General features: G+C 38.5%; 1 protein-coding gene across 2 annotated transcripts in view; it reads left to right on the forward strand.

Annotated features, from left to right (window-relative positions):
- Nucleotides 1–23,286, forward strand: part of CCDC102B (coiled-coil domain containing 102B) — a 144,675-nt gene that overhangs the window by 92,309 nt on the left and 29,080 nt on the right. For both annotated transcript variants that reach the window (XM_054583777.1, XM_054583778.1), the window contains exon 6: nucleotides 11,614–11,784. In XM_054583777.1, the coding sequence (XP_054439752.1) occupies nucleotides 11,614–11,784 (171 nt within the window). The remainder of the gene's footprint in view (nucleotides 1–11,613; nucleotides 11,785–23,286) is intronic.

Raw genomic sequence — 23,286 nt, forward strand, 5'->3', positions numbered from 1 at the left:
TTTTCAAAGACCTGCAGAGTAAAGCCTCTGTTTTCTGCTTAGCAACAAATACCCATATTTATGTCTGTGCATCTATATTGTTACACTTGATTTACCCACACACACATATTTATTGGGTTGGCCAAAAAGTTCATTTAGTTACATACGATGGTTCTAGTAGTGCTCAGCTGTTTGTTTTTTAACTTCACTTGAACTAGTTTTGTTGGATTGTGTTATAACAGCTGTTATATCAGCATGCATTTAAAAAACTTATCAAAATTGGTGAATTTTTGTGCAGTCATTTTAATATGGAAGATGGAAAAAAATACAACATTTTTGGTGTATTATGCTTTGTTTCAAAAAGGTGAAAATGCAACTGAAATGCAAAAAATGGTTTGTGCAGTGTATGGGGAAGGTGCTGTGACCGATCAAATGTGTCAAAAGTGGTTTGCAAAGTTTCTTGGTGTTATTGACATTTTGGCCGCATAATTTTTTGCTGTGGGGCCGTCTTATGCATCGGAAGATGTTTAGTGGCACCCCTGGCCTCTACCCAGTAGAATCCAATAGAGAGAGATACTCAAAACAACCAAATCAATAAAGTTACTTGTGAAAATGAAAAATGTGTTTTTTATTTTGCAGAAAAAACCATACAGACTTTTTGGCCAACCCAATATATAAACGTAAATTGATCTATGTCTTTATTTTTAATATCATTTGAAATAACTTTCTGTCATTCAAATCTATAAATTACAGAACACATATAGCCAAGTACTTTAAAAGAATTTCTCGATTTTTCATAAAATTGATCAAAACCAGATATTTCTGATTATATGAAGAATGGCAAAATTACATTTTGGGTGTGTTGGTTCTGGTCTGATGATCTGTTGTTTAGCCAAACTTAGGAGCTTTGAAAGTAGAATAGTTGTCTAACTATGGGAAACAAAGATTTCTGTTTCACATTGGATTGCCTGATCACACACCACTTCCATGAAAGTTGTGGTATTCTGTGACTGGAATCACGCTTCGGTGATGTTTCTGTATATTATTGCAATAATAATTCCTGATGGATGCATCATGGACCAGTGAAAGTCTTACAAGGTACAAAATGCAGTACTTTTATGGGAATGGAGAATTGGATATATAATGCACGTGTCAGGACAAACATCACAGTATTATGTAACCGTAGTAGGAAAAGGCCCTCACATTAACTTTCAGAAAAAGTGGCGAGAAACAGTGAATCTGGATGGGACGTGTTCATGTGGAGAATAGCACTTATTTCTCCATGCACTTGGGGCAGCCTGCTTCTGCATTGCTGTAGAGAAAGAGGAGCGTGGGTGGCCGGTAGTTCCTAGAACAGCTGTGTCATCTAGTTAGTTTCCTACCAAGTGACAATGAGAATAATCAAAGGGGAAAACGGGTTAAAGTTGTAGCCGCTGACTAGAATTTGAAGTTTACATTTGCGGCACCCCCAATACCGTAATCATAGAGCCCAGAATATAACAGCAGCACATGCATTATAATGACCTCAGGGAGCTTCTAGTTAACCTTTCACTTAAAAAATAAGGAAATGCAGGGACAGAGATCATCATGTGTTTTTATTTTGCCGTGGATCCAGTACTTTTTTTGTTCTGTTACGTATTGCTCATCTAAAATGTAAGAAATTAGGTGATATATTTACTGAAGCAGCTTCCTCTTAAGTAATAATTCCATTTTCAATGTTTCTTCAAATCTATGTTCTCTATGTTCATGACCTGAAGTGAAAATTCTAAAAAATAATTTTATCTGTGGAGGTGTCAAGAAAAATACACATCACAAAGTGTTAACATTTATTGTTGATTAATAAACTCCGAGGAAGCTTTTTCCCCAAAGTAAACAATAAAATGTTAGCTGATTAGCCTAAATTTTAGATGGTTTAAAACTGACCTTATGTGATTATTGACTGGGGAATGATTGCAGCTGTACGTTTTAAGGATGAAAAAATTCTGGAGAAAAGTTTCAAAATCATGAAATAAATTCCAGTGATACTGATTTTTCTAGCAATTTCAAGACAAATTTCCATGTAAAAGAGGGAAGTTGCCTTCTAGCTTAACAGAACTGCATTCATCGATGCCTTAGTCCTGCATCTGTAAGCAAGACTAAGTTTCCATGTTGGAAGGAACTTTTCCTTGCCATGACGTCGGACTGTGTGAGACCCTTGAGTGTCGAACACTTGGGCTTACGCAGACTGAAATGACCGCAATACATTTATTTCACTATTCAAAGATGTGGCATATGAAGCATAGATTGCTAATAAGAAGTTAGGTATCACGACATGTAAATTTTTTTCTGGGGGGATGGTGTGTGAAGTAATTTTTCATTGTGAAATATAGATCATAAGCATCTAGAAACAACAGACTTAAAGGAGAAAGGTAAGGTGTTTCACTTTCGTTGTGGTTTAACTATTTCCTACCAAAAATAAACTAGTGGGAATATAGCATTCCCACTATATTTAAGTTTTAAGAACTTAACTATGTAACTTAGTTTTTATATAACTAGTTATAAAGAGTTATATTTATATATTTAAATATATAATTATATTTATATTATAAACTAGTTATATTTAAAACTAGTGAAAATAACTAGTTTTAAGAAATTATGGACCAATTTCCATTAAAATAAGAAAATAAGTATATTGACTCAAACCTCAGTACACAAATTATAAATATGGAGTCTATTGACAGTATATGCAAATTGATAAAGTATTGTATTTTAAGAGACTATTTAAGATATGCCATGTAACTGTCAGATACGGCAATTTAAATCACTTCTGCCTCCTCGGTCAGGCCGCTGTGCGTCCCGCTCCGTCTCCTGCCCATCCTTGACTCCTGCACCCGCTACTCTCCTTCACTACTTAGCGCTCTTTCCAGCAATTCTTGAAATCCATATCGCATCTTATTCCATTCGTCCGAATGTGTTCTTTCACAGTTCACTTACAGATGTGTCAGAGGCAGCCTACGCCTTTCCGTTTTTATGCTTCTCTCCGTTCCTGAATCGTTTGCAATCGCCAGCTCCCTTTGAAATACTGACATCCACGGTCAGCCCCCGTCCTTCCTTCAGAGCCCAGATCTAGGACTGGCCGAACCTGTGGCCGCCGTGCGCTTCAGCACTGTCCCTCCTTGCTCTCGACCCCACTTCCCACACGCAGGGCCCCCTCTCCTTCTCCAGGCTGGGGTAGGTGGCTGCAAGGGGACAAGAGCAGCGGTCCTAGGCGCTAGTGTGGCCGTTCAGGCCGCGGGGGCACCTGGCCGTTAGGTGCTCAGGTGCCGCTCTTCCCGCCCTTGCGCTCCTCTCCCCTTCGCCTCTGCCTGACCTGCACCTTCCTCACCGAGTCCTTCTCCAGCCCTCCCATAGAGGGCTCTCCTTTGGGTATCGTCTCCCCCATCTATCTGGTCCTTCAGGGTGCGGGGGGATGTTTCTTACTTGGTGAAGTTCAGCCCCTCTCTCCCGGGCCTCCATGACTCACCCCAACTCTCCTGCTGGTTCCGCATGTTCTAGGGTCCAGGCAACCTCCAGGGCCGCCTTCTCTCCCTGCTTTGTGGCAACAGATGCTTGTACTTTCCCTGGTGTGAGTGAGGCACCGGTCTGTCCTTCCACCTCCAGGTGGCACACATGATGGGTGTTCTACAAAGCCTCTTTGATTTGGCTCCGTGTGCAGCAGGTAACCTCCCCTGTTTCCCAGAAAGAGTGAAACTCACAAAGACTTGAGCAAAGGGCTCAAGTCACAGGCCTTTCCAGGGCCTCCTCGTCAAGGTGTGACTCCCGGTCACACCCGGTCCAGGATGGGACATGCCTGGCATGCGCAGGCTGGATTGCTCTGCCCCCCTCCTTTGTATTTTTCTTCCTGGTCATCATTTTCTCTGTTTGTTTTAGGATGAGAGGAGCCTAAAAAATCCTTTGTTCCCCATGGTGATACCTTAGGCACAACTGGACAAAAAGAAAACCCTGTTTCCTGTATGTCTTGTTACCGTGTGTCTGGGCGATGTACATACGTAATTGGAATCACTACGAACACCAAATTGTGCAGGGTGCTTCCTTATTCCACATTGTGTTAGCCTCCTTATTTTGTATCATACAATTCTTCCTGCATAATTTTAAGACATAATATTACGCTGCAAGGGCTAATTGTAATTTATTCGATAAGGGCCACATCATATAAATGATTTTTTATATTTATTATTGTTATTAGACATAATACAGAATGAATATTTTTGAACATAAATATATTTTCATATATAGATTGATATTTTCCTGGAATAATTGTCTTATTATGAAAGACAGATTTTAAGAACTGTTGAGACATTTTGGTAAATTATCCTCTCTCACAAAATGTCTTAAGAATTTCCATTTTCCCTCAGCAAGATATGCTAGTATCATTTTTACCATTTCTTTATCCATATTGTTATTATTTTTATTTTCTTTAGGATTGTTGTATTTCCCTTCCTGTGAGTTTTCTTTCCTTGTGTATCTTTATCTTAACCTGTGGATTATTTCCTGTTATTTTTCATGAACACTTACTCTGGTTTTATTTCTCTTTCTCTGCCTTTCTGACCACTTCCTTCCTTATTCTCTCCTTTATTAGGCCTTCTGCTCTTTCTCTTGCATAAGTGAAGATAAGAATTGTTAGGATATTGGGTCTGTAAACTCAATACACAAGTCTATTCATTTCATTTAAATTATTTATGTGTTTGTGTTATGAGCAGAAGCAATAGCCTTATCAGAAGAGCCTGCCCTGAGCAGAACCACTTTCACATGCAAAGCTGTGTGGACGACTCAGAAAGGGCTGATTTATCAAATGAAATTAAGCAATTTCAACAGAGAAGCAATTTCTCTGAACATTTGTAGCTTTATGCAGGCACAGAGTACTGAGTGTGGGTAGAAGGAAGGTTGGAAACTTTAGTTATAAAGCATTACTTAGCTAAGTGTGCCTGGCTTTAAGGAAAACTGTGTAGGAGTTATGCATTCCTTGCTGAGAATGAGTCAGCGATCGCTCTCTATTCCCCACGGGGGCCTGCGAACTAGAAAAGAACTTGTGATTCCATCTACAATTTTGGTGACTAACCATTAAGGGTTTAACTTAATATTCGTATGTTCTCTAGAGACACAGAATGCCATATAAATACTAAATTATATTTGTAACTTATACTCATCGTTTAGCTGTAGGGTTAATAGCAGCATTTGCAATTCTTTGGAAATCTTCAAGTATCACACAGAGTTGGGGTATATGTTATAATAGAGTAAATGTATTGCCTACTGTTGTAGCACTTTATTATTTGTAGATTTAATTGGTGATTTATGCCTGCTATGAAAAGGAGTCTAAAGAAAATATTTTTATTTAGCCTATGCCATAAGAATTAATTTATATCTGTGCCTGAGATACATATGAGATACACTCAGTATGTACATCTATAAATACATATACAAATAGGATGTAAGAATAATATAATTTCGTTGATTAATGTCTGTAATGTTTTTCTGTAGTGTTTCTAGGTACATTTGAACAAAGATGAGAGGCCTCATCTTTGATGGTTAGGATATCTTGATCTCGTTTTTTTTCCTTTTTTTTTTCACCTTGATTTGATTTTCTTACCAAATGAAAAGAACCAGCCATCACTGGGTTTCAACATCTAAATGATCCATGCAATTCTGAAATAGTTGTGTATAGGAGCAAGATTATTCTTCTGAGGTTTGAGAAAACCTCCCTCAAATGTTTTCTGAGCCTTGTTTGTTCAACTTTTTAATGATCAACCATTCTTTCTAATTTCCATATTTTTCTCAGTTTAGTTTCTGATAAAGTATATTTTTTTAAAAATTTCTCCATTTATTTTATCTCTTAGTATATGTTGGCATGCTTATATTTCATAATGTTCTCAAATCATCTATATCTGTTTATCCATTCTTGATGCTATTTTATTTTCCTCTTGTTATTTTTCAGATGAATCTTGTTAGTGTTTTACCCTCTTTTATATGTAATTTATAAAAGAAGATTTTTTTCTCTTCATTCCCTTTATTTTTGTTTATTCTTCTTTTTCATTTTTGTGCTTCCAGTCTTTTAAAATGTTTCACTGTCCACATTTCATGATATATAATTTACCTCACTTATTTTCAATCTTCATTTTATTTTCTAAATATATCTAATACTCTAAAAATAGCCTCTAAGTAGTGGTTTAGTTGAATCTTGCAGTGTATATATAGAACTTTTATTTGTAACTTTCATTGTGGTCCTCTAACTTACATTAATTTTCAAAAAGTTTTAAACTATTTCCAAAAACTGATTTCTACTGTAATTGCTTTGTGACTGCAAAATGTCATCTATAATTCACTAACATTTGTTGAGATAAAGTTTGTTGGAATTTGAGACTTCTTTTGTGAGAGCAAGTGTATCAACAATTTCATAAATATTCAATTACCTATAAAATATTGAATCCTTAAAATAGAACGTGTACTTTTTTTATTGGTTCTATTTGGGGGCTATATGGCTATACCCCCACACCTATATTTTATAGTAGATCAAGCTTTACATTTTGCAATTCAAATCTTGTCTAAAAATGTATGTGCACATGTGTTATTGCATATATGTGCATGTGTGTGGTATGCATATATGTATATACACATATATTACCTTCATTTTGTTGTTCGCTTGGCAGAGATTGGCATATGCACCTATAACCCATTTCCTCCTCTTCCTGCGCATGTAGGTAGAATGAATCTCCAATCACCTGTCACTTATAGGTGACCATGTTCCTAAGTTGTAGCCAAAGGAATGCGGGTGAAAGTGGTGGCTCCAATCAGGGCTGGTCCTTGTGGGCTTGTGCAACACTCTTCTCGTGTACGTATCAAGCAGGCAGGTGGGCGTGCAAGTCTGAACTCAGTATCTGTCTTTTAACCCTTTACCATAGTTAGTTTGTTCACAATTCTTTTCTATATTCTGCATAATCTAGTTCTGACCTGTTGGTTAATGAGTTTCCTCCTCAGGAGTATCTAAACATCTACTTAATTCATCCATTGACTTTTTAATTTCTAGAACCTTATTTGGCTTTTCAAGAAGTTCTACTTGGTTCTTTTTCAAATATGCTCTTTCTGTTCTCACAGTTTATTTTATTATAATTTATATTCCTAAAGGAAATAAATAAAGCATACCTTTTAACGATATTATTTCCTTTAAACTTTTAATGACATTATGAATGTTTTACAGCATTTTCAGATGCCCATAGCTCAGATTCTTGAGATGCTGATTTTCCTCTTGTGTTAGTTTACTCCTCTTCACACTGAGTCATTATGTCTTACGGTTCAAATGTCATTTTTGAGCTAGTGTTTCCCTGAGATCGATTTTTCTGTGGGCCATGCACTTGGCCTCTTGAGTCATTTCGAGTTTGTTTGTTCCATGTATTCCAAAGGTTTCACTTGGTGATTATTTTAGTGCCTCTATATCAGCGATTGCCCAATTCCTTGAGTTCTGATGTTTTTTTTTTTTTTTTTTTATGAGAGTAATTTGTATATGCTCTGTCCTGGGCAGAAGTAAGATTGCCTTTCACTTGAGCTTAATATTAAATCTCCGGAACTAACATGAACATCAAAATACAACCCCTAATTGTTAGAGCTTATTTCTTTGCCTTATTCCTTACTTCTGTAGGTTGTAATGACAATTATAGCAAATAAAAAGTGGGGGGGGGTGTTGGTTAAGTTCCCTGTAACATAGGAATTATTAGTACAATAAATCTTGTTATTTTAATATGTCTATTAGGCACTGAATGTAAGTATCAAGTAGATAGTTGGATGTAGAAATCTGCACCTCAGTATTCAACTACATATATAATCCCCATTAAATAGAAAACGCTGTTGAGAGTTCAAGTTAAAGACAGGGCAGGCCAGCAATGTTTGCCTGTCTAGAAGCCATTAGCAACCTGACAAGAACAGTTTTTCTGGAATCACTTGAAGAAGCAGTAAAGAGAATGAAAAAGTAATTGCTCATGGAGAAGTGGGTAAAACTACTACAGAAAACTCCTCTAGAAAGTTTTACTGTGAAGGGGAATAGAGATACATCTTGAATTGGGCATAGAATCAAAAGAGGTCTCTGAGGGTTGTTTTTTTTTTTTTTCCGATGCGAAGTTCGTGGGTAAGTTTCATGATAAGTGTCCCCCTAAGCCTTCTCAATGCCATCATGTCTGCCTTATGTTACCTTCGAGTGTGCCGCCATCGCCCGCACGCTTGCGCTCGCTAAACTCTACTTCAATTATTCACCCAGTTGCCTGCATCTATGATCTCTGATGGCAGAAGCCAGGACTGGTTCCTCACACTTACCGTCAGCATTTGCACTGTTATCAGAATGTGTTTTATCAAATCCCTTTAGCAGGCAGGTTTGTTTAAGGGTGGAGACAAAGAGTGTGTACTGTTCCCCTAATGCTATGGTACACGCCCTCTGGAAATTGTAAATAAGTAGTACATAGAATGAAGTTCTATTTACTCAATACAGAACTTAAAAAACATTTTGACTATTTACTATATACGTTCCTTTTGGAGTCCTTCCAGTTATTGGATGTATGCAGGCATTAATTAGAGCACAGGTAGATAGTTTGTTCTTGTGGTAATAACAATAATAATTAGTTCTATATGAAACAAATATACATGATTTGTTATATACATATATATTAATACATAGATATATTCACACTTAGATACTTTACTATGCAATACAGCCCTTTGAGATAGGTGCTGTTATTTATTACATTTAATATCACAGAAAAAAAATCTTTACTATCATGGATGTGGAGAGTTCAGCCGGGGTGAAATGATGAAATGTGTATTGTGAGATTAGAACCTCACTTACTGTAGCTGAGCCTAGCCTATCTAGGTAACCTTAGGGTATTCTGTTAGTCACCTCGCATTATAATATATGTCTAAATCAGGACTTAGTCCCAGAGAGCAGCATTAAACATACATGTGCACACACACAAGGACTCACTGCCTTTGAGCAAACCCGTCACAGATATTATTAGTGCGCATGCACAGGCACATTTGCTGTGCTCATTTCCACAGTATACCAGCCTCCTCCTCACTTCTGGTCTCTGCATGGGCTTGTCCTTTTTCCTAGAGAGACTTTCTCTCAATCTCTTCTCCCCATATAGTAATTTTGACTGAAATCTCCAAGTTCAGATTCAATGTTCCTTTCTCTTGGAAATGCTGCCATGTTGATAGCTACTTTCTGTATCTCTTCTTGAGCATACATCTAACATATTCCTTCTAAGACAAGCACCTAATTTGGGGGGTTTCATTTTTGTCTGCAAACAAGCCTAGAGGTGGATTTTATATTTATCTTTGGCACTTATAACAGAATCAAGTATGTAGCTGGTTGTCTATTAATATTTGTTGAATGGAAGGGAGGGAGGGAGGGAGCGGGGGGAAGAGGAGGACGGGGGCAGGGGGAATGGAGAGAAGGAATAAAGGAAACATGGAGAAATGGTACCTTGAAATGGTTGCATAAATAGGTGGAAATACACAGATTATGTAAAAGATAATTTTAAAATAATACTGTGACTCATTGTTTACATCTAGGTTATCAAGAAAGCGTCTCAAAAGAAATCATATTTAAACTAGTACCTGAAATATAATTAGAAAAAATTGAACTTACAGAAATAACAGAGTACTTTGTAAAATTCCCTGTATGCCATTTTGTTTTCCTCCAAATGTGCATTTAAACTTGCTTGATTCATTTTTACCAGCCTTTCATTATGTCACTTTCAGTTATAAGAAAATGATTTGGTTCTGTCAGCTTGCCAGGATCAAAATCATTTAAGCCTCAGGACTTGATGTATCAGCTACAAAATTAATTCTAGGTGGAAAGCAATATCCTTACTTGCAAGAGCACAAACTAAGGCGTGAGTTAATAAGCCATACACAAAATTTAAATCCTGCCTCCTTTCCTTTATACCACTAGAAAGTCAATCTGTTTGAGAAACTAATGTTGTCCTATCAAAAATATCTGTATACACCCATACTATATGATTATTTTTATATCAAGATAGACTATTAGTATTCATGTATGCTTATAAAGGCGTGTGAATTATATTTACTGTCCAGCTGTATTACTTTAGATCTTTAGACTTACAGAAGATTACACACTGACAAAGAATCTGAAGTACTGTATATTTCTACATGTTTTTCATTGAGATTTTTCTCCGCTAAAATAAAACATAAATATTCCACATCATTGTTTTTCTGCCATTAAAATGTATTAATATAAGCCTGCTCTCAGAGTCCATGGGGCCCACTCACCTAATTCCCTTTGCAAAGGCAGATTGTTAACTCTTCAGGTGAACATCCATTTGGATGTCTTCTCACAGGACATCTGGAAGCAAGTTCCAGGGGAAACCGAGGTTTCAGAAATCAGCCTCAGTTTCCCCTGGAACTTGCTTTACCATAGTGCGTAGACTGTCATCTAGTTTACAGAGTGTGCCCCGATATTTCTGGAACCCGCCCGGCACCGCAGGTAGTTATGACAATATTATCGACTATATTCCCATGCTGTGAACATCCCTGGGGCTGTTCTGTGACTACCCATCTGTACCTTTCAATCCCTTCGCCTTTTCACCCAGTCCCCTAACCCCGCTCCCCTCTGGCAACCACCCCCAGTCTTTGCTCTGTGTCCATGAATCCACTCAGTTTTCCGCAGAAGCTGCACCAATTGACATTCCCACCAACAGACCGCATGGGTTCCCCCTTCTCCACCCCCTCACCATGGCTTGCTATTTCTGGTCTTTTCAGTAAGTCATTCAAACAGGTGTAAGTGGTACCTCATTGGGTACACATTTGCATTTTTCAGGAAATTAAAGGAATACCCTTGGATTTCCTTACAGTAGTTTACATATTCATAATATATATAATTATGTGTATATATATATATATGTTATGAGGATCTAGAGGTTATTTTTTCATAGTTTCAATAAAGATGTTTTCTACGGCAGTAAATTTGCACTGAAAATGTTAACTAAAAATGAGAGGCAACATTAATAATCTGAGGCCAATTAATGTAACCCGTTAATTCATATCTTGGGCAGTGTTAGTTATAACAGGACAGGTTGAAGAGCCAGCCGCTGCACGATGAACGCCCTGCTTCTTCGCCGGGCGGGCCACTGCCTCCTGGCCTCTCCGCCGCCCACAGGCGGTTTCAGGAGGAGGCCCAGAAACGATTAAAAGCAACTAGTCTGCTAATTTGGAAAACTTTTGCTGATTTAACAAGTAAACGCATCTCGCATTTATTTTTACTACATTTCATCCTGTACTTATAGTTATGTGATTTCCTCCTTTGGAAAGCGTACGTAAAATCTAAATTTGCATAACATGGGAAATGCATCGTTTACTCAAGAACATGGGAGTTAGTTGCATTGTCTTTGCCACTTCAGCCACTCACAAATACCCCTTCCACGTGTAGTTATATGCCTATCATGACGTTTAATTGCAGACATGCAGAATTCCAGAAAAAAAGGCGCATCATCTGAATTCTTCCTAAAGAGCTTTTCTCCTTTGTCAAAAGAAGGTGCTCTTCTTCTGCCTTTATCGGTGTAAATTACAAACAATGGAATCCCTGTTTTCTTTTGAAAGGAACTGTTGGACCTTCAACATGCCTACCAGACACTCAGCAGACAATACCAGGCGAAAATAGCAGAGCTGACTCGTGCAAACCACCGTGCGGACCAGAATGCAGCCGAAGGAAAGAAACTGAAATGTCAAGTGGAAGAACTAAGAGAGAGACTCAACCAGAAAGAAGATAAGGTACCTTCTAAGTCAACATATGCTAGATAGCTCCAAAATTGCTTGTTAGAGCACTTATAAAGCATTTTCTTCTTTACTAATATAGGGCTTTAATTGGGATAAATAGCTTGCCATTGTAAACACCAGAATAGATTAAAAATGTAACCGTAAGGAAAGAAGATATTACCTGAACAATGTGCTCATCTTTGTGGTGCTAACTGTGTATTTTTTATGTATGCTCTAGAGCATCTCTCAAAAGTTTAGGAATAGCCAAAGGAAAACAAATGCATCACTGAGTTAGGAATTAGACCAAGTTCACTGTACACACATCAAAAAGACAGTGTGCAAACTGGGAGCACACAGACCAAAGCATGGATTTGACTTGGGGCATTGGGTTCTCAAGCAGCTTGTACAGTGAGGAGGCACTGACTGTTGTTCCTTACAGTCATTGGTTACAGTGTGGGGGTTTCCAGTGGTTTCCTCACGTTGATGTGGGGAAACGGTTCACGTTCTGCCTGTGACTTCCAGAGGCACGAGCAAGAAATGACCAAGGTGTGAGTTGGTCTTGCAAAATAAGCTAAAAAAAACTGTTTGTGTGCGACTATCCTGGTTCTGTCTGCTCAGGGAAACTTTAAGGTTGGTCTTCTTTAGTTTTGATTTTAACAAGTCAAGTATATTTCAGCACAGGTGCGTGTGTATGCATGTTCATGTGTGTGTTTACCTGGGGCACAGTGTCACTGGAGCTTGGGTTTTAAGCTTTCAGCCTATGTAGCAGAGAAATATTGCATTTTGTAGTTCTCATGATAATATATTACAAGACACGTGATATATATTTTCTGCAGCGCTCTCTGGTGTTTAAGAGAGCAGGGCCATCTTGTGTTGCTCTGTAAGGTCAGCTCACCGATGGTTTATGGGACATTGAGGTGACCTCAGTGTGATGTCCTCCAAGCATACGTGCCAAAGACAGGTGATTTCAGCTGTGATTACAGACAGTAAAAGATTTTTTGGAATGCACCACAGCCCCGACTGACGGTGTGATTGTGAGTCCCTGCATGCCCGCGGTTCCTGCAGGTGGGTTCTAGTCCCTACGCCTGCTCCCGGGGTGAAACAGATAAACAAACAGACCACTCCGGTAGTTCCCTGCTTGGAAAGGATGTCTCACGAGAATGCCACGAGAATGCCAAATAGTTGGAAATTTAACAAATAAAAAAAAATGAATTACTCTTGCAAGGGGCAACTAAATAACAGAACACTTTCCACATTTGCTGGGTTAATTTCTAACCAAAAGTATTCCAGCCTAACGAACTAGGTTTTCTTCCCTAATAGCGTTACAGGGAAACAGAATTTTTTGCCTAGCGATGCTCATATGTTGTTTTTTGCCCCTATGAGCACTGACTTTGGGTGGGCATTTCCTTCTCAATGTGGTTCCTTTTATGAAGATATACATGTGCTTTTTAATTGCAGCATGTATAGTGGGCAGGACTGTAGACCAGTGGGTCAGAAGTGGAGTCTGGCAGGAAGGCTCGGGGGAATGGTTCTAGGTTTTTGATATTATTCCTATGAATGGTTTTAATGTGCAAGTATTTGTTGGACGTGATGATAAATAAACATCTGTGTTAGTTAATATAAGCTTTAAAGATTGCTTGGGATTGAACCAGTGGCAAGAAAATGATAAAATTTTGTAGGGCTCAAGGGTGAATGAAGAAGCATTAGTTCCCGAACAGTGGAATCAGCAGTCTGACCATGTAGTTTTTAAAAATGGCTGTGATCTTAAAGATGATCTATTTGCACCTCTGTCCAGCCAAAGTATTCTTCCCAAATCATCACGTCAGGCTTGGCCATGTGACCAATGCCTTATGAGCAGAAGCTGTGTGTATCACTTACTCTTGGGGGCTTTGGGGGCCCATCCAGGGCTCTGGGATATCTCTTTTCCAAAAGCTGACTGGTGTAGTCGTTAAAACAACAAAAAGATTTTAAATTATATGAAACTGGCTCCAGTGCCAGAATGAGAGGCTGAGAAGATTTACTAGAGTCTAGAATGATGGCCAACCATTTTATGGCCTTGGAATGTTTGGTATATTATATTCAATAGTTTCCTGTAATACCTTGAAAGACAGACAGTGTACCAAATGAGCATGTGGTTTTAGGTGAATAGGTATGCATCTGGCATTTCCTGTCTGCTATTGGTGCATTTGGCCAGCATCTAAAAAAAGAGATGAGCTCAGACAAGTACTGCTGAGTTTTCAAAGTGATATGTAGGGTGATATAGAAATGTAAGTAGTTTTGTGACTTCCAGGGTCTGATCTTCATTTTCAAATGGTAAAATATAAAACTAAGAATGCCGTTGAACATAAAGGTCAATTGTAGTTGAGCTTTCTGGCAAGGACCTGGTCAATGGTGTGGCCACCAAGCCCATTACTAAAACTCTCCATCTGTTAAGGTCTTCCCCTGGAAATTCTTTAAGAGGAGCAAAAGGGCACCAGGGATAAGAAAATGAGATTGTGCCCTTACCAGAACATCTCATAAATTCAAGAGAATTGTAAGTAACTCAGTGACAGGGGAATGTCTCCCAAAGAATTGCGGATACGACAGTGGACCTGTGGAATTTACTGGAATCAAATAGAAAAGTTTGAAAGAGATACTGGCAAATTTTTGTGAAAGTTATGCTGGGATAAAAACTACTGATTCCTCAAGATTTGAAAGAATTCCATTTCTCCAAACTTCCATGGGCAGTTATTTGGGATCAAGAGGATGTGCTGATAATATAGCATGTGAGTGAGTGTGTATGTTTTACTATTTGCAGCCCTTTTGTGTGGGAGGGACATTGTCCCAAGCACGAACAGTGGGCATGGTCCTGTGACCTATTTGGCAAATGAAATTTGTGCTGTTTTCCAGTAGAAGCTTTTAGAACATAGTTCCATAGGGAGAAGTATTTGGATAGATTTCATATCTGAAGGCTAGAAATAGCTGCTCAGAAATATACACTCAACGCTCAAGCTATTTTGATGTCCTTCACCTTCACATTGAATCAGTTCATCACCGGAGATGACTGACCCGAAGCGTTGTAATCTGTGTGGGTTCTGTAATCTGGGTCATGTGGCTGGTGCTGTCTGATCTGCAGGTTTTCTCTGATGAAGGTCGTCGCCGTTTTGGGTGGCTGGGAATGAAATATTCTTCATGGAAATAAGGTTTTGCATTATATGGTGTCAGCATTTCCGCAATTTGACGTATCGTCAGGAAGCAAGGAAAATTCTGCTGAGCTTTTTAATTTCATAGGAGCAAATTCTTCAAATTGCTATTAGTTAAAATTAATGTTTAATCACAACTTGCATATACAAAGTTCCTATCTCCCTCAAGTCAAGAGATTTTAGATAAATGAAAATGAGATATTAATCCTCAACACTGTAGAAAGAATAGATATTTTGGGTCCATAAGAAAACCCAGGGTCTCATTAAAGAAGCAAATTCAAAATTTTCTGTCTTAGATGAGTTACTTTTCTTTTATTTGACGTATACTTGTTAGCAGTTAAACATTCTTTTCTCATCATTTCATTGAAGTCTTTCTGGGAATGTATATTACATTATATAATGTAATTTAATTGGAATTTCATTACCATAATGTAGGACCCATTACATAAATATCCACATTAAAATACCAAAATAAGTGACCACTTCACTAAATATGGTGCACAGAACAGTCTAATGGATAATATGATAATGCAATAAGCAAAATTGTTAGAGGTGGAACAGATGCAAAGTAAACTCCTAAGTTTGTCTCTAGTATATAAAAAACAAGGAGCACAATATAAATAAATCATTACTAAGACATGCGGGGGCTCTGCATCATAGAACTAGTATCAGGGAGGCTAAGGACAAAATGAGGCAAGGTTTGCTCAAGAATCTTCTACATTTTGTAAAACAATGTTACATCACCTAAGAAGGAAAAATAAAGGGAAAAAAATTAAACATCATCCCGCCACAGAATCATATCACTTTAGTGGACTGACTTCAACTGCCTAGGCAATTTTATACATAACTGCATTGCTTGCAAATAATATATTTACTTTGTCAATTACCATAAGCAGTTTTCATGTTGTTATTGTAGTTTCATAGTTGGTATTTCAAGGGCTGGTACAATATTTGTTTTCTTGGATGTAAGTTTATTTAATCAATTAATCTTCCCTTATTGCAAGTCATTTGGATTTTCTTTTCCCAACATTATCTCTACCATGACTACTTTTATGTATAGACTAATTTTCTCATTGGAAAAAAAAAAGTTTTGTAAGTGGAACTCTTTGGTTAAATGATATGAATATAATATGGATCTTCATATATATGGTATTACTAATGTTCTGTGCTTCTCAATGATAGGTCAAACTGTGGCAATGTTGTTGCCATCAAATGCAAAATCGAACTGCATCTTAACTGATGCAAAAGGATGTTAAACATCAAATTATTTATTAATGAAATCATATAATTGGCTGAGTTGCTAACTGGATTTACTTTTAATTTTAGATCTTTCCTCTTGCCAAATCATTTTCCCTTAGTGTAATTCAATACTCACTCTTGACTTTTCTCTGTTATTTAGTCATAGCTCCCAAAAATGAAAGGACTTTCAAAGCAGTGAGCGTTTTGTGTTGAGAGAAATGTAAGTCAGGGGTTAAGTGGTGCCTAGCCTGGAGAGGCCTGTGATTCTCAAACCACGCTACAGCGGACGAGAGGTAGCATATTGTAAGGGCAAAATAAAAATCTACAGCAAGGAGAAGAGTTGCCTACCTTTAAGATGATGTTCATGTTTTAAGTAATTCAAAGATTTCTTCCTCAAACTAACATTTATTGGCCTAGGTGCTGAGTGCCAGTCTAGATATAAGATTAGAGAGAGAGATAAAACATATTCCCAGTATAAGGGTTAAAGTCTAATGTAATGATTTTCCTCACCTGACTGCACCATAGAAACACACACTTTGGAAGATTTAAAAAGTACTCATATTCATGACTCACCTCCAGAATCCGAGTCATTTGTTATGTGGGTGGGGCCGTGCACGGGTGTTTCTTAAAAGCTTCTCAAAGGATTCTAATGTCTGATCAGATGTCAGAACCACTGGTCTAATGAGAAACGCCTTCCTCTACTGAGTCTCATATTCACAACTCTGGTCCCCACGGAAGCCAGGTATTCATGATGAGAGATTTTACTGGCAGGGCATAAATAAAATGGCTAGCTGTTGAAAAGGGCTCTTACTCCTTTGTAGTTGGTATCTGTTAGACTTGAAATACAAAACAATTACTATACTAAGTTTTCTACATTTGGTAGCAATTCAAGAGATGAAAAACCCACATAAGCAGGTGGAAAGAGTAAGACACGGTTGAGCATTATCAGTTCACACAAAAGCAGTTAGTGTTCTGCCGAATGCACGGTCAGTGTGGCTTTGTGCTCAGCAATTATCGCCTTGTTATTACAATTTAGCTACTTCTGCCCCCACAGTTTAGTGCCTTCTGGTGTTAAAAAAGTGAATCTTTTCAAAAGTCTGATATCATTAGCAAGGAGGAACGTGAGAGACACTCTGTTTAAACCCCTAGGATGTTAATTATCTGCTCAAACAGCTGATTTTTAAACAAGTCTCTATTTGGAAGGACCAAGAAATCCTTTGTTAGACCTAAATATATTTTGGTAAAATCTCATTAATTTGCATCCTGTTAATTTTAAGATTGTGTGAATAGCAATAGACTGACATTCACATTTATCTGTGGAAAAGATGTGGTAAGTGTTTCAGGGAAGATTAAAAAGAAATGACAAAGAAAGAGGCCAGCGGCAGGTTCACACGGGGACACAGGCATTAGACCACGGACCCAGGATCTGAACTGAACTGTAAAAACCAGGCCAGTTCATTTAATATTTGTCACTTCCTAACCTCTTTGTTAGATGTTAAAATATACTTGGGTTCTTTCCAAGAAGAGGTTTTTGGTGTAGCAGGGGATAGTCCAACATACATATATGTAGTTAAATGTAGCTAAATGTCAAGATGGTGGTATTCACAGAGTTCCCAGGCAAAAGTGACCATGTTTATTTTTTCCTTTCAACGCTAAAGGGTATTTGCAGTCATGTGTTTGTTTTAATGACTTACTGTCTGGCACCCAGGAGATGGAGTAGACCGGCAGGGCCAGCTCCGACAGCCGCAGCTTTCAGCGGAGCTGCCTCGGATGTCTCTCAGGTGGAGATGCGACCGGGACGACAACGGGAGCGGGGGTCCAGCGACCCCGTTTTCATGTATTCCTACCCGAGAGCATCCCGATGATTTCAGCCCACTTTCTGCGGGTGACTCGAGGTTACCCTTTCCTGCAGGCCTTCAGGCACGATCTGGCTCTCTTCACTTTACCCCCCCCCCCCCCCCCAATTCAGCAGGCGGGCTCGCTCAGGTCGTGCCCCTGTGACAGGTTTCCTTTGTTACCATCTTCTCAGCTGGGACTCTGCCCTATGAGTTGTGGGCGTAGAAAACGTAGCTGGGGACGAGGGCTGAGGAAAACCGAGGGGGTTTAGATCACGACCACCGGTTAGCTTTTCCTCTCCTAGCTTTCAGCTTTGCTCTCTTTGTAAAAGTGAAAATCCTCTTTGGATTTCTTTCAGTTTCGGAAAACATACTCATGTAGGTCTTCCGGGGGAGCATTGTACCAGGGAAGCAAAGCCGTTTTAGGGCTGATGTGGATCCGTCCTAGAGGCCGAGCGCTGCAGGGGGAACTCCTGGGAAGCAGGGGGCACTCTGCTTTATGCTGGTCCGGGTCACGAACTGTGTCATAGGGCCGCTCCACCGCGGATACTGGGGCAAACCTGTGAGTGTGCTTGTGTGTGTGTGTGTGTGTGTGCCTGTATACACACATACATACACAGGGAAATATTTTATACACAATGTTTAAAATGAACCAGCCTCCTTCAATCGCGCATTCCATTGCTGCCACTAGAAAATTTTACTCCCCCCTTTTATCCTAACAGCGTTGAAAGATTTGCATTTAGTTCTTACCTGCACAACCTTCGTTCTCTCTCTAACCACACCAGTGATACGCTGCCCGCTGCCTCTGCCCCAAAAGAATTGTCAAAGTCACAAATGCCCTCCATACTTTGAAAACGAGTGGTCTATTCTCAGTCTTCACCTTTCTCAGCTGATCATAATAACTTGACACAGCCTGGAAGTTCATTCTTAAAGTAATTCACCCACCAGGCTTCTAGGGCAATCAGCATTTCTCGGGTTTCATCTTCGTCTGCACTGTTGGTCTCCGTCTGGCTGATTTCTCTTCCTGTCTCCAATTCTACCTGTGCGAGTGCCCAGGGTTACCCCTTCACTTACCTGTGCCGAGCCACGCTCATCCCAAAGGCCGTATCTTCAGCCTCCTGTCTTTAGAAGCCACCTCTCTGCTGATAACTCTCAAATTCGTATCTTTAAACCTGTTTCTCTACTCATTCATTCCATTGCTCAGACGGAAGAGTTGAGTCACTTTTGACTTCTCTCTTCCTCCCCCGCTCCATATAAAATCAGTCCTCACATTCTTTAAGTCTATAGTCCTGATGTGTCACAAACTGGACCCCGGGATTCCAACTCTCAAGATGTTACCTTTTGTCTGTTCTACACCAATGTAGGTGTTAACAACAGGGGAGACCTGGCTGGGGACGAGAGGAAACACACAGGGGATGTGAGAGCTTGTTCCTTTCCCTTCAATGTTTATGTGAACCTGAATTGCTCTCAGAAATAGTCTGTTAAAGGTCCCTTAAATTTCTACATGCTACAAGTCCATTAAAGTTGTAGTTGATTACAAATCTCTGTTAGAGCATTTAAGTTCAGTCTCTATACTACCAAACTGCATTTACTTTTAAGAACTAAGTATACTAAATTAAATACTTTATAGCTATATAAACTATATAAAATACTTTATATTGTCTGTTAGAAGAATAGGGTCTTCTGTAAAAAAAGAGAAGAAAGGAAAAACACCTCAACTTAAAAATACTCAAAAGCAGAACTATAACTGCATTCCTAGTGTAGGTTTGTGGTTAGTAGGGTTGTCTGATGGGAGCATAATGGGTGGCTGATCACAAACGCAGTTTTTCACAAAACCCCCTGACTAACAAAGAGAGTGAACAAGTAGCTCTTAATAATGCAACGTTTCTTTGATGTGTACAGTTTCTTTTTTAAAATTAAGAGTTGCCTTTGTACTATATAAATGTCCATGTTTATCTTAATATAAACTATTTCAGGATATTCCTAGTTAAATGAATTTAAACTTACCCAAATTTAAGAAAAGTAAGAACTCCAAGGAATTGCATGACCTTTATCTTATCATGCACACACGGAAGGTCTTAGGCTGGCCTCTCTGCATGAAAGTATTCACTGGGTGGCCTGGGTATGAACGGAAAAATCCAAGTGTTGTTTACAAAAAAAAAGAAAAAGCATGGATTACCCTGTCAGACTGCCAATAGCATTCATAAGTTTTTCCAAGTCATTTCCCACTTTACCCATTTACTCATTTACACAAAACATGCTTGAAACATGTTTTGTTTGCTTTCATTGTTCTTGATTAGGAGGCGAAGTGTGCCAGAACTTGTGTGGTATTAGAGGAAGAAATCTCTAAAACTACATACAGTTTGTCTTTTTTAAAGAAAGCATTCCAAGCTGGTATCTTCTGCAGCACATATTATGTAGCACTATTAATGAGAGGCCCTCATTCCCTACCAGGCTGGATGATACCCTTCCCCTGTGACTGTCACTGACATGCAAGGAGGTGTGGGTCAGATATCTGATAATACCTTTGTACTGTTTCTAGAAACCTCCAGGCAAATGCAAGGTAAACCAATCATGTTAGGAGCTCACCCAGCGTGCAATGTGCTCTACTGGGGAAACATTCTTTAACCCAGCAGATTTCAACTCTGAATGTCCAGAGAAGCTTTCTGGAGGTCTGTGAGGTCAAAGTTAATTTCAGAATAATTTTAAGTTTGGTGTTTTGTTTTGCCATTTCATTGCATTGACACCATATTAATATACAAACAAATGGCAGATAAAATGCCCAGTTGGTTCCAGTGATTCAGAGGGTAGGCAACAGTAACGTTCAAAGAGGATGCAGAGAAAGATTGTTAAGCTTTGGGATTTGAATCTCGCTCTACTGAAAGAATGCTTACTATCATCTCCTTAATTTTTTATCTGTGCAGAATGAGAACTGTATTTCTGTTTTAAGGAATGTACTTTAAATATCGGTTTCTGTCTTTATCTCGTGACCACTAATGAGTCTCTTTTGGCCTTTGTCATATCGCTGATGCTATGACTGGAAGTGACGTGTTGGAGTTAAATTAAACTAAAAGTGTGCCAGCTTTGGTCTATGTTCTCTGTAGTGGGAGAAATATTTTCTTTATAGTTCAATACTGCATGCATTTTTGTAAATCATGACAACATTTGCATGTACTATTCTTCCCTGTTACTTAAAGTAGCTTAACTTGATGATAGGGAAAAACCTAAGTTGATCATAAACTCATTTTTACAATATTTTAAACACTTCCTAGTGTACTAGTTAACCCCTTTTTTTCTCTTATATTAAGCAATTCAGCTACTGCTGTAAATGCTGATTATTTCTGACAACAGGAATCAAAATTATTCAGAGGAAATTAATCAGAGTTTCTTGGTAGAAAGATACAGCTAATTGGTCCAGCTACAAAATAACTATGAAAGTTATAGTAGACAAACGCAGGAAGTTTGGAACTCAGAAGCTTAAGTATAATTCAACGAATAATGAGGGACCCATTTTTAGAAACACTGCACCTTGGGAATCCTTCCTGTTTCTTTGAATTGACCACAAGAATGTGGCCAATAACCATCTTATACAGAATGGAGGCAAAAGTCCTCACGCTAGTAGAGTGTATCTCCTTAAATGGAAAAGTATATATTTTATTTTAAGGTTTTCTATTTGCACCTTATTCAGTAAAAGAGGTATTTAGTTTGTTTTTTCTTATATTCTGTCTCAGGGAAGAAATCCATAGAAATGCTTTTAGTCGCCTAGGAACCAAAGATCTTCATTCATGAAGGAGAAGGTGCAGGATAAGTAATGTCCCGGCATATGTTTTTGTCACTATGGGAAATTGTAATCCGGAAAGATGCTTGTGTTGTAGAGGAAAACATTTCTTCTTGTTATCATATATTATCCCTCTTATCAGTAGAGTCCATTTTAGAGACTTAGGGGTTCTCTTCTAAATTTAAAAAAAAAAAAGAATACTAGATTATAATGTCCTCCCTTTCCTCTGTGGGAAATTAAACATAGTTTTTCAATTTCTAAGTCAGTGAAAAGTTATCACTGTTTTCCCTCCACATAATTTGTATTTCTTACCGTATTGCTTCTTGTATTCTGCTTATTTATAAAACTCTTTTCTGTTTCTTTTTTACTTATTCTTCACATGAATTCCATTTTGAAAGAAAATTGTTTATTTAAAAAACTCCGCTTTCTAATTTGGGACATCCAATTGCTGTTTTAATAACAGCTTGAGCCTTTGCTGTAATCCAATAACCAAGCGTAGTCACTGGTTTTTAAATATTCCATTCTCTCCTAATTTGCTCTCACCTGTTTTTGGATGCCAGTCCTGTGGTTCTTAATAAAATTGCCATTTCCTGTATTGTGTGGGGGCAGGTTTCTCTGACTCACTCAGCTGTCACTTCTGGACATGGCCGAGGGTGGGCCAGCCACTGTCTCGATACCTGGACTGAGCTTCAGAGTGCAGAGCACTGGGAGAGCATTTCCACATCACGCTACCATCAGTGAAGTAGAGTGGTTTTGTGCTGAATTCTCTTGTTCGCATTGTTTAAGTTCCTCTAAGAGAGTGTTATATTTTTAATCGCATTTCAGTGTGCTGGGCTGTTTTCCCCTGTAATTTCTTTCCTTTTTCTTTGGTTAAAATAATGAAAAGCAAGTGGGTTTGTAGACCTATTCAACATAGCAGGAGATTAAGCCTGGTGGTTCATGATATGTGATCACAGGTTGAAATTTGGAGCACAAATGGCAATTGCATCTCTTTCATTGAGTTGCATGATGCTGGAATCCATTCCAATATCCGAAGGCAAAGAGGCACATAGGCAAAGAGGCACATGGCCCAGCGTTCTCCCAGAGCTTCCTTCTGAAAGCGGACATCTGTTGTATGTTAATTGAGTAAAATAAAACAGGAGGAAGGATTGTTTGTTCCCTGGGTACCTTATTATTTCTCTAGTTTTTCAGAGAGGAGAGTGGGAAACATGCATATCATATAATGATCAAATAGAAGTGCTGTTGTCATGGAAATTAATATTATTTGACAATGTTTTGTCTTCCTTTGATGTTAGACAACAATAGTTATTCTCTACATAAACACTTTAGCACATTATTCAGGTTAATGCAACTTGAAGTCAGTCTTACGATCCACATCAAAACCCTTGTGAGACACAGTTTACAAATTAAATACCCTAAACTTCTTGTCACAAGTCTTGATGAGAATATTCTACTTGACGGAAAGAGATGCCCTGTAGTTGTC

This window comes from Pteronotus mesoamericanus, unplaced genomic scaffold, assembly GCF_021234165.1.
Source record: "Pteronotus mesoamericanus isolate MK-2021 breed Mesoamerican mustached bat unplaced genomic scaffold, CSHL_Meso_final contig_74, whole genome shotgun sequence".
Classification (NCBI taxonomy): domain Eukaryota; kingdom Metazoa; phylum Chordata; class Mammalia; order Chiroptera; family Mormoopidae; genus Pteronotus; species Pteronotus mesoamericanus.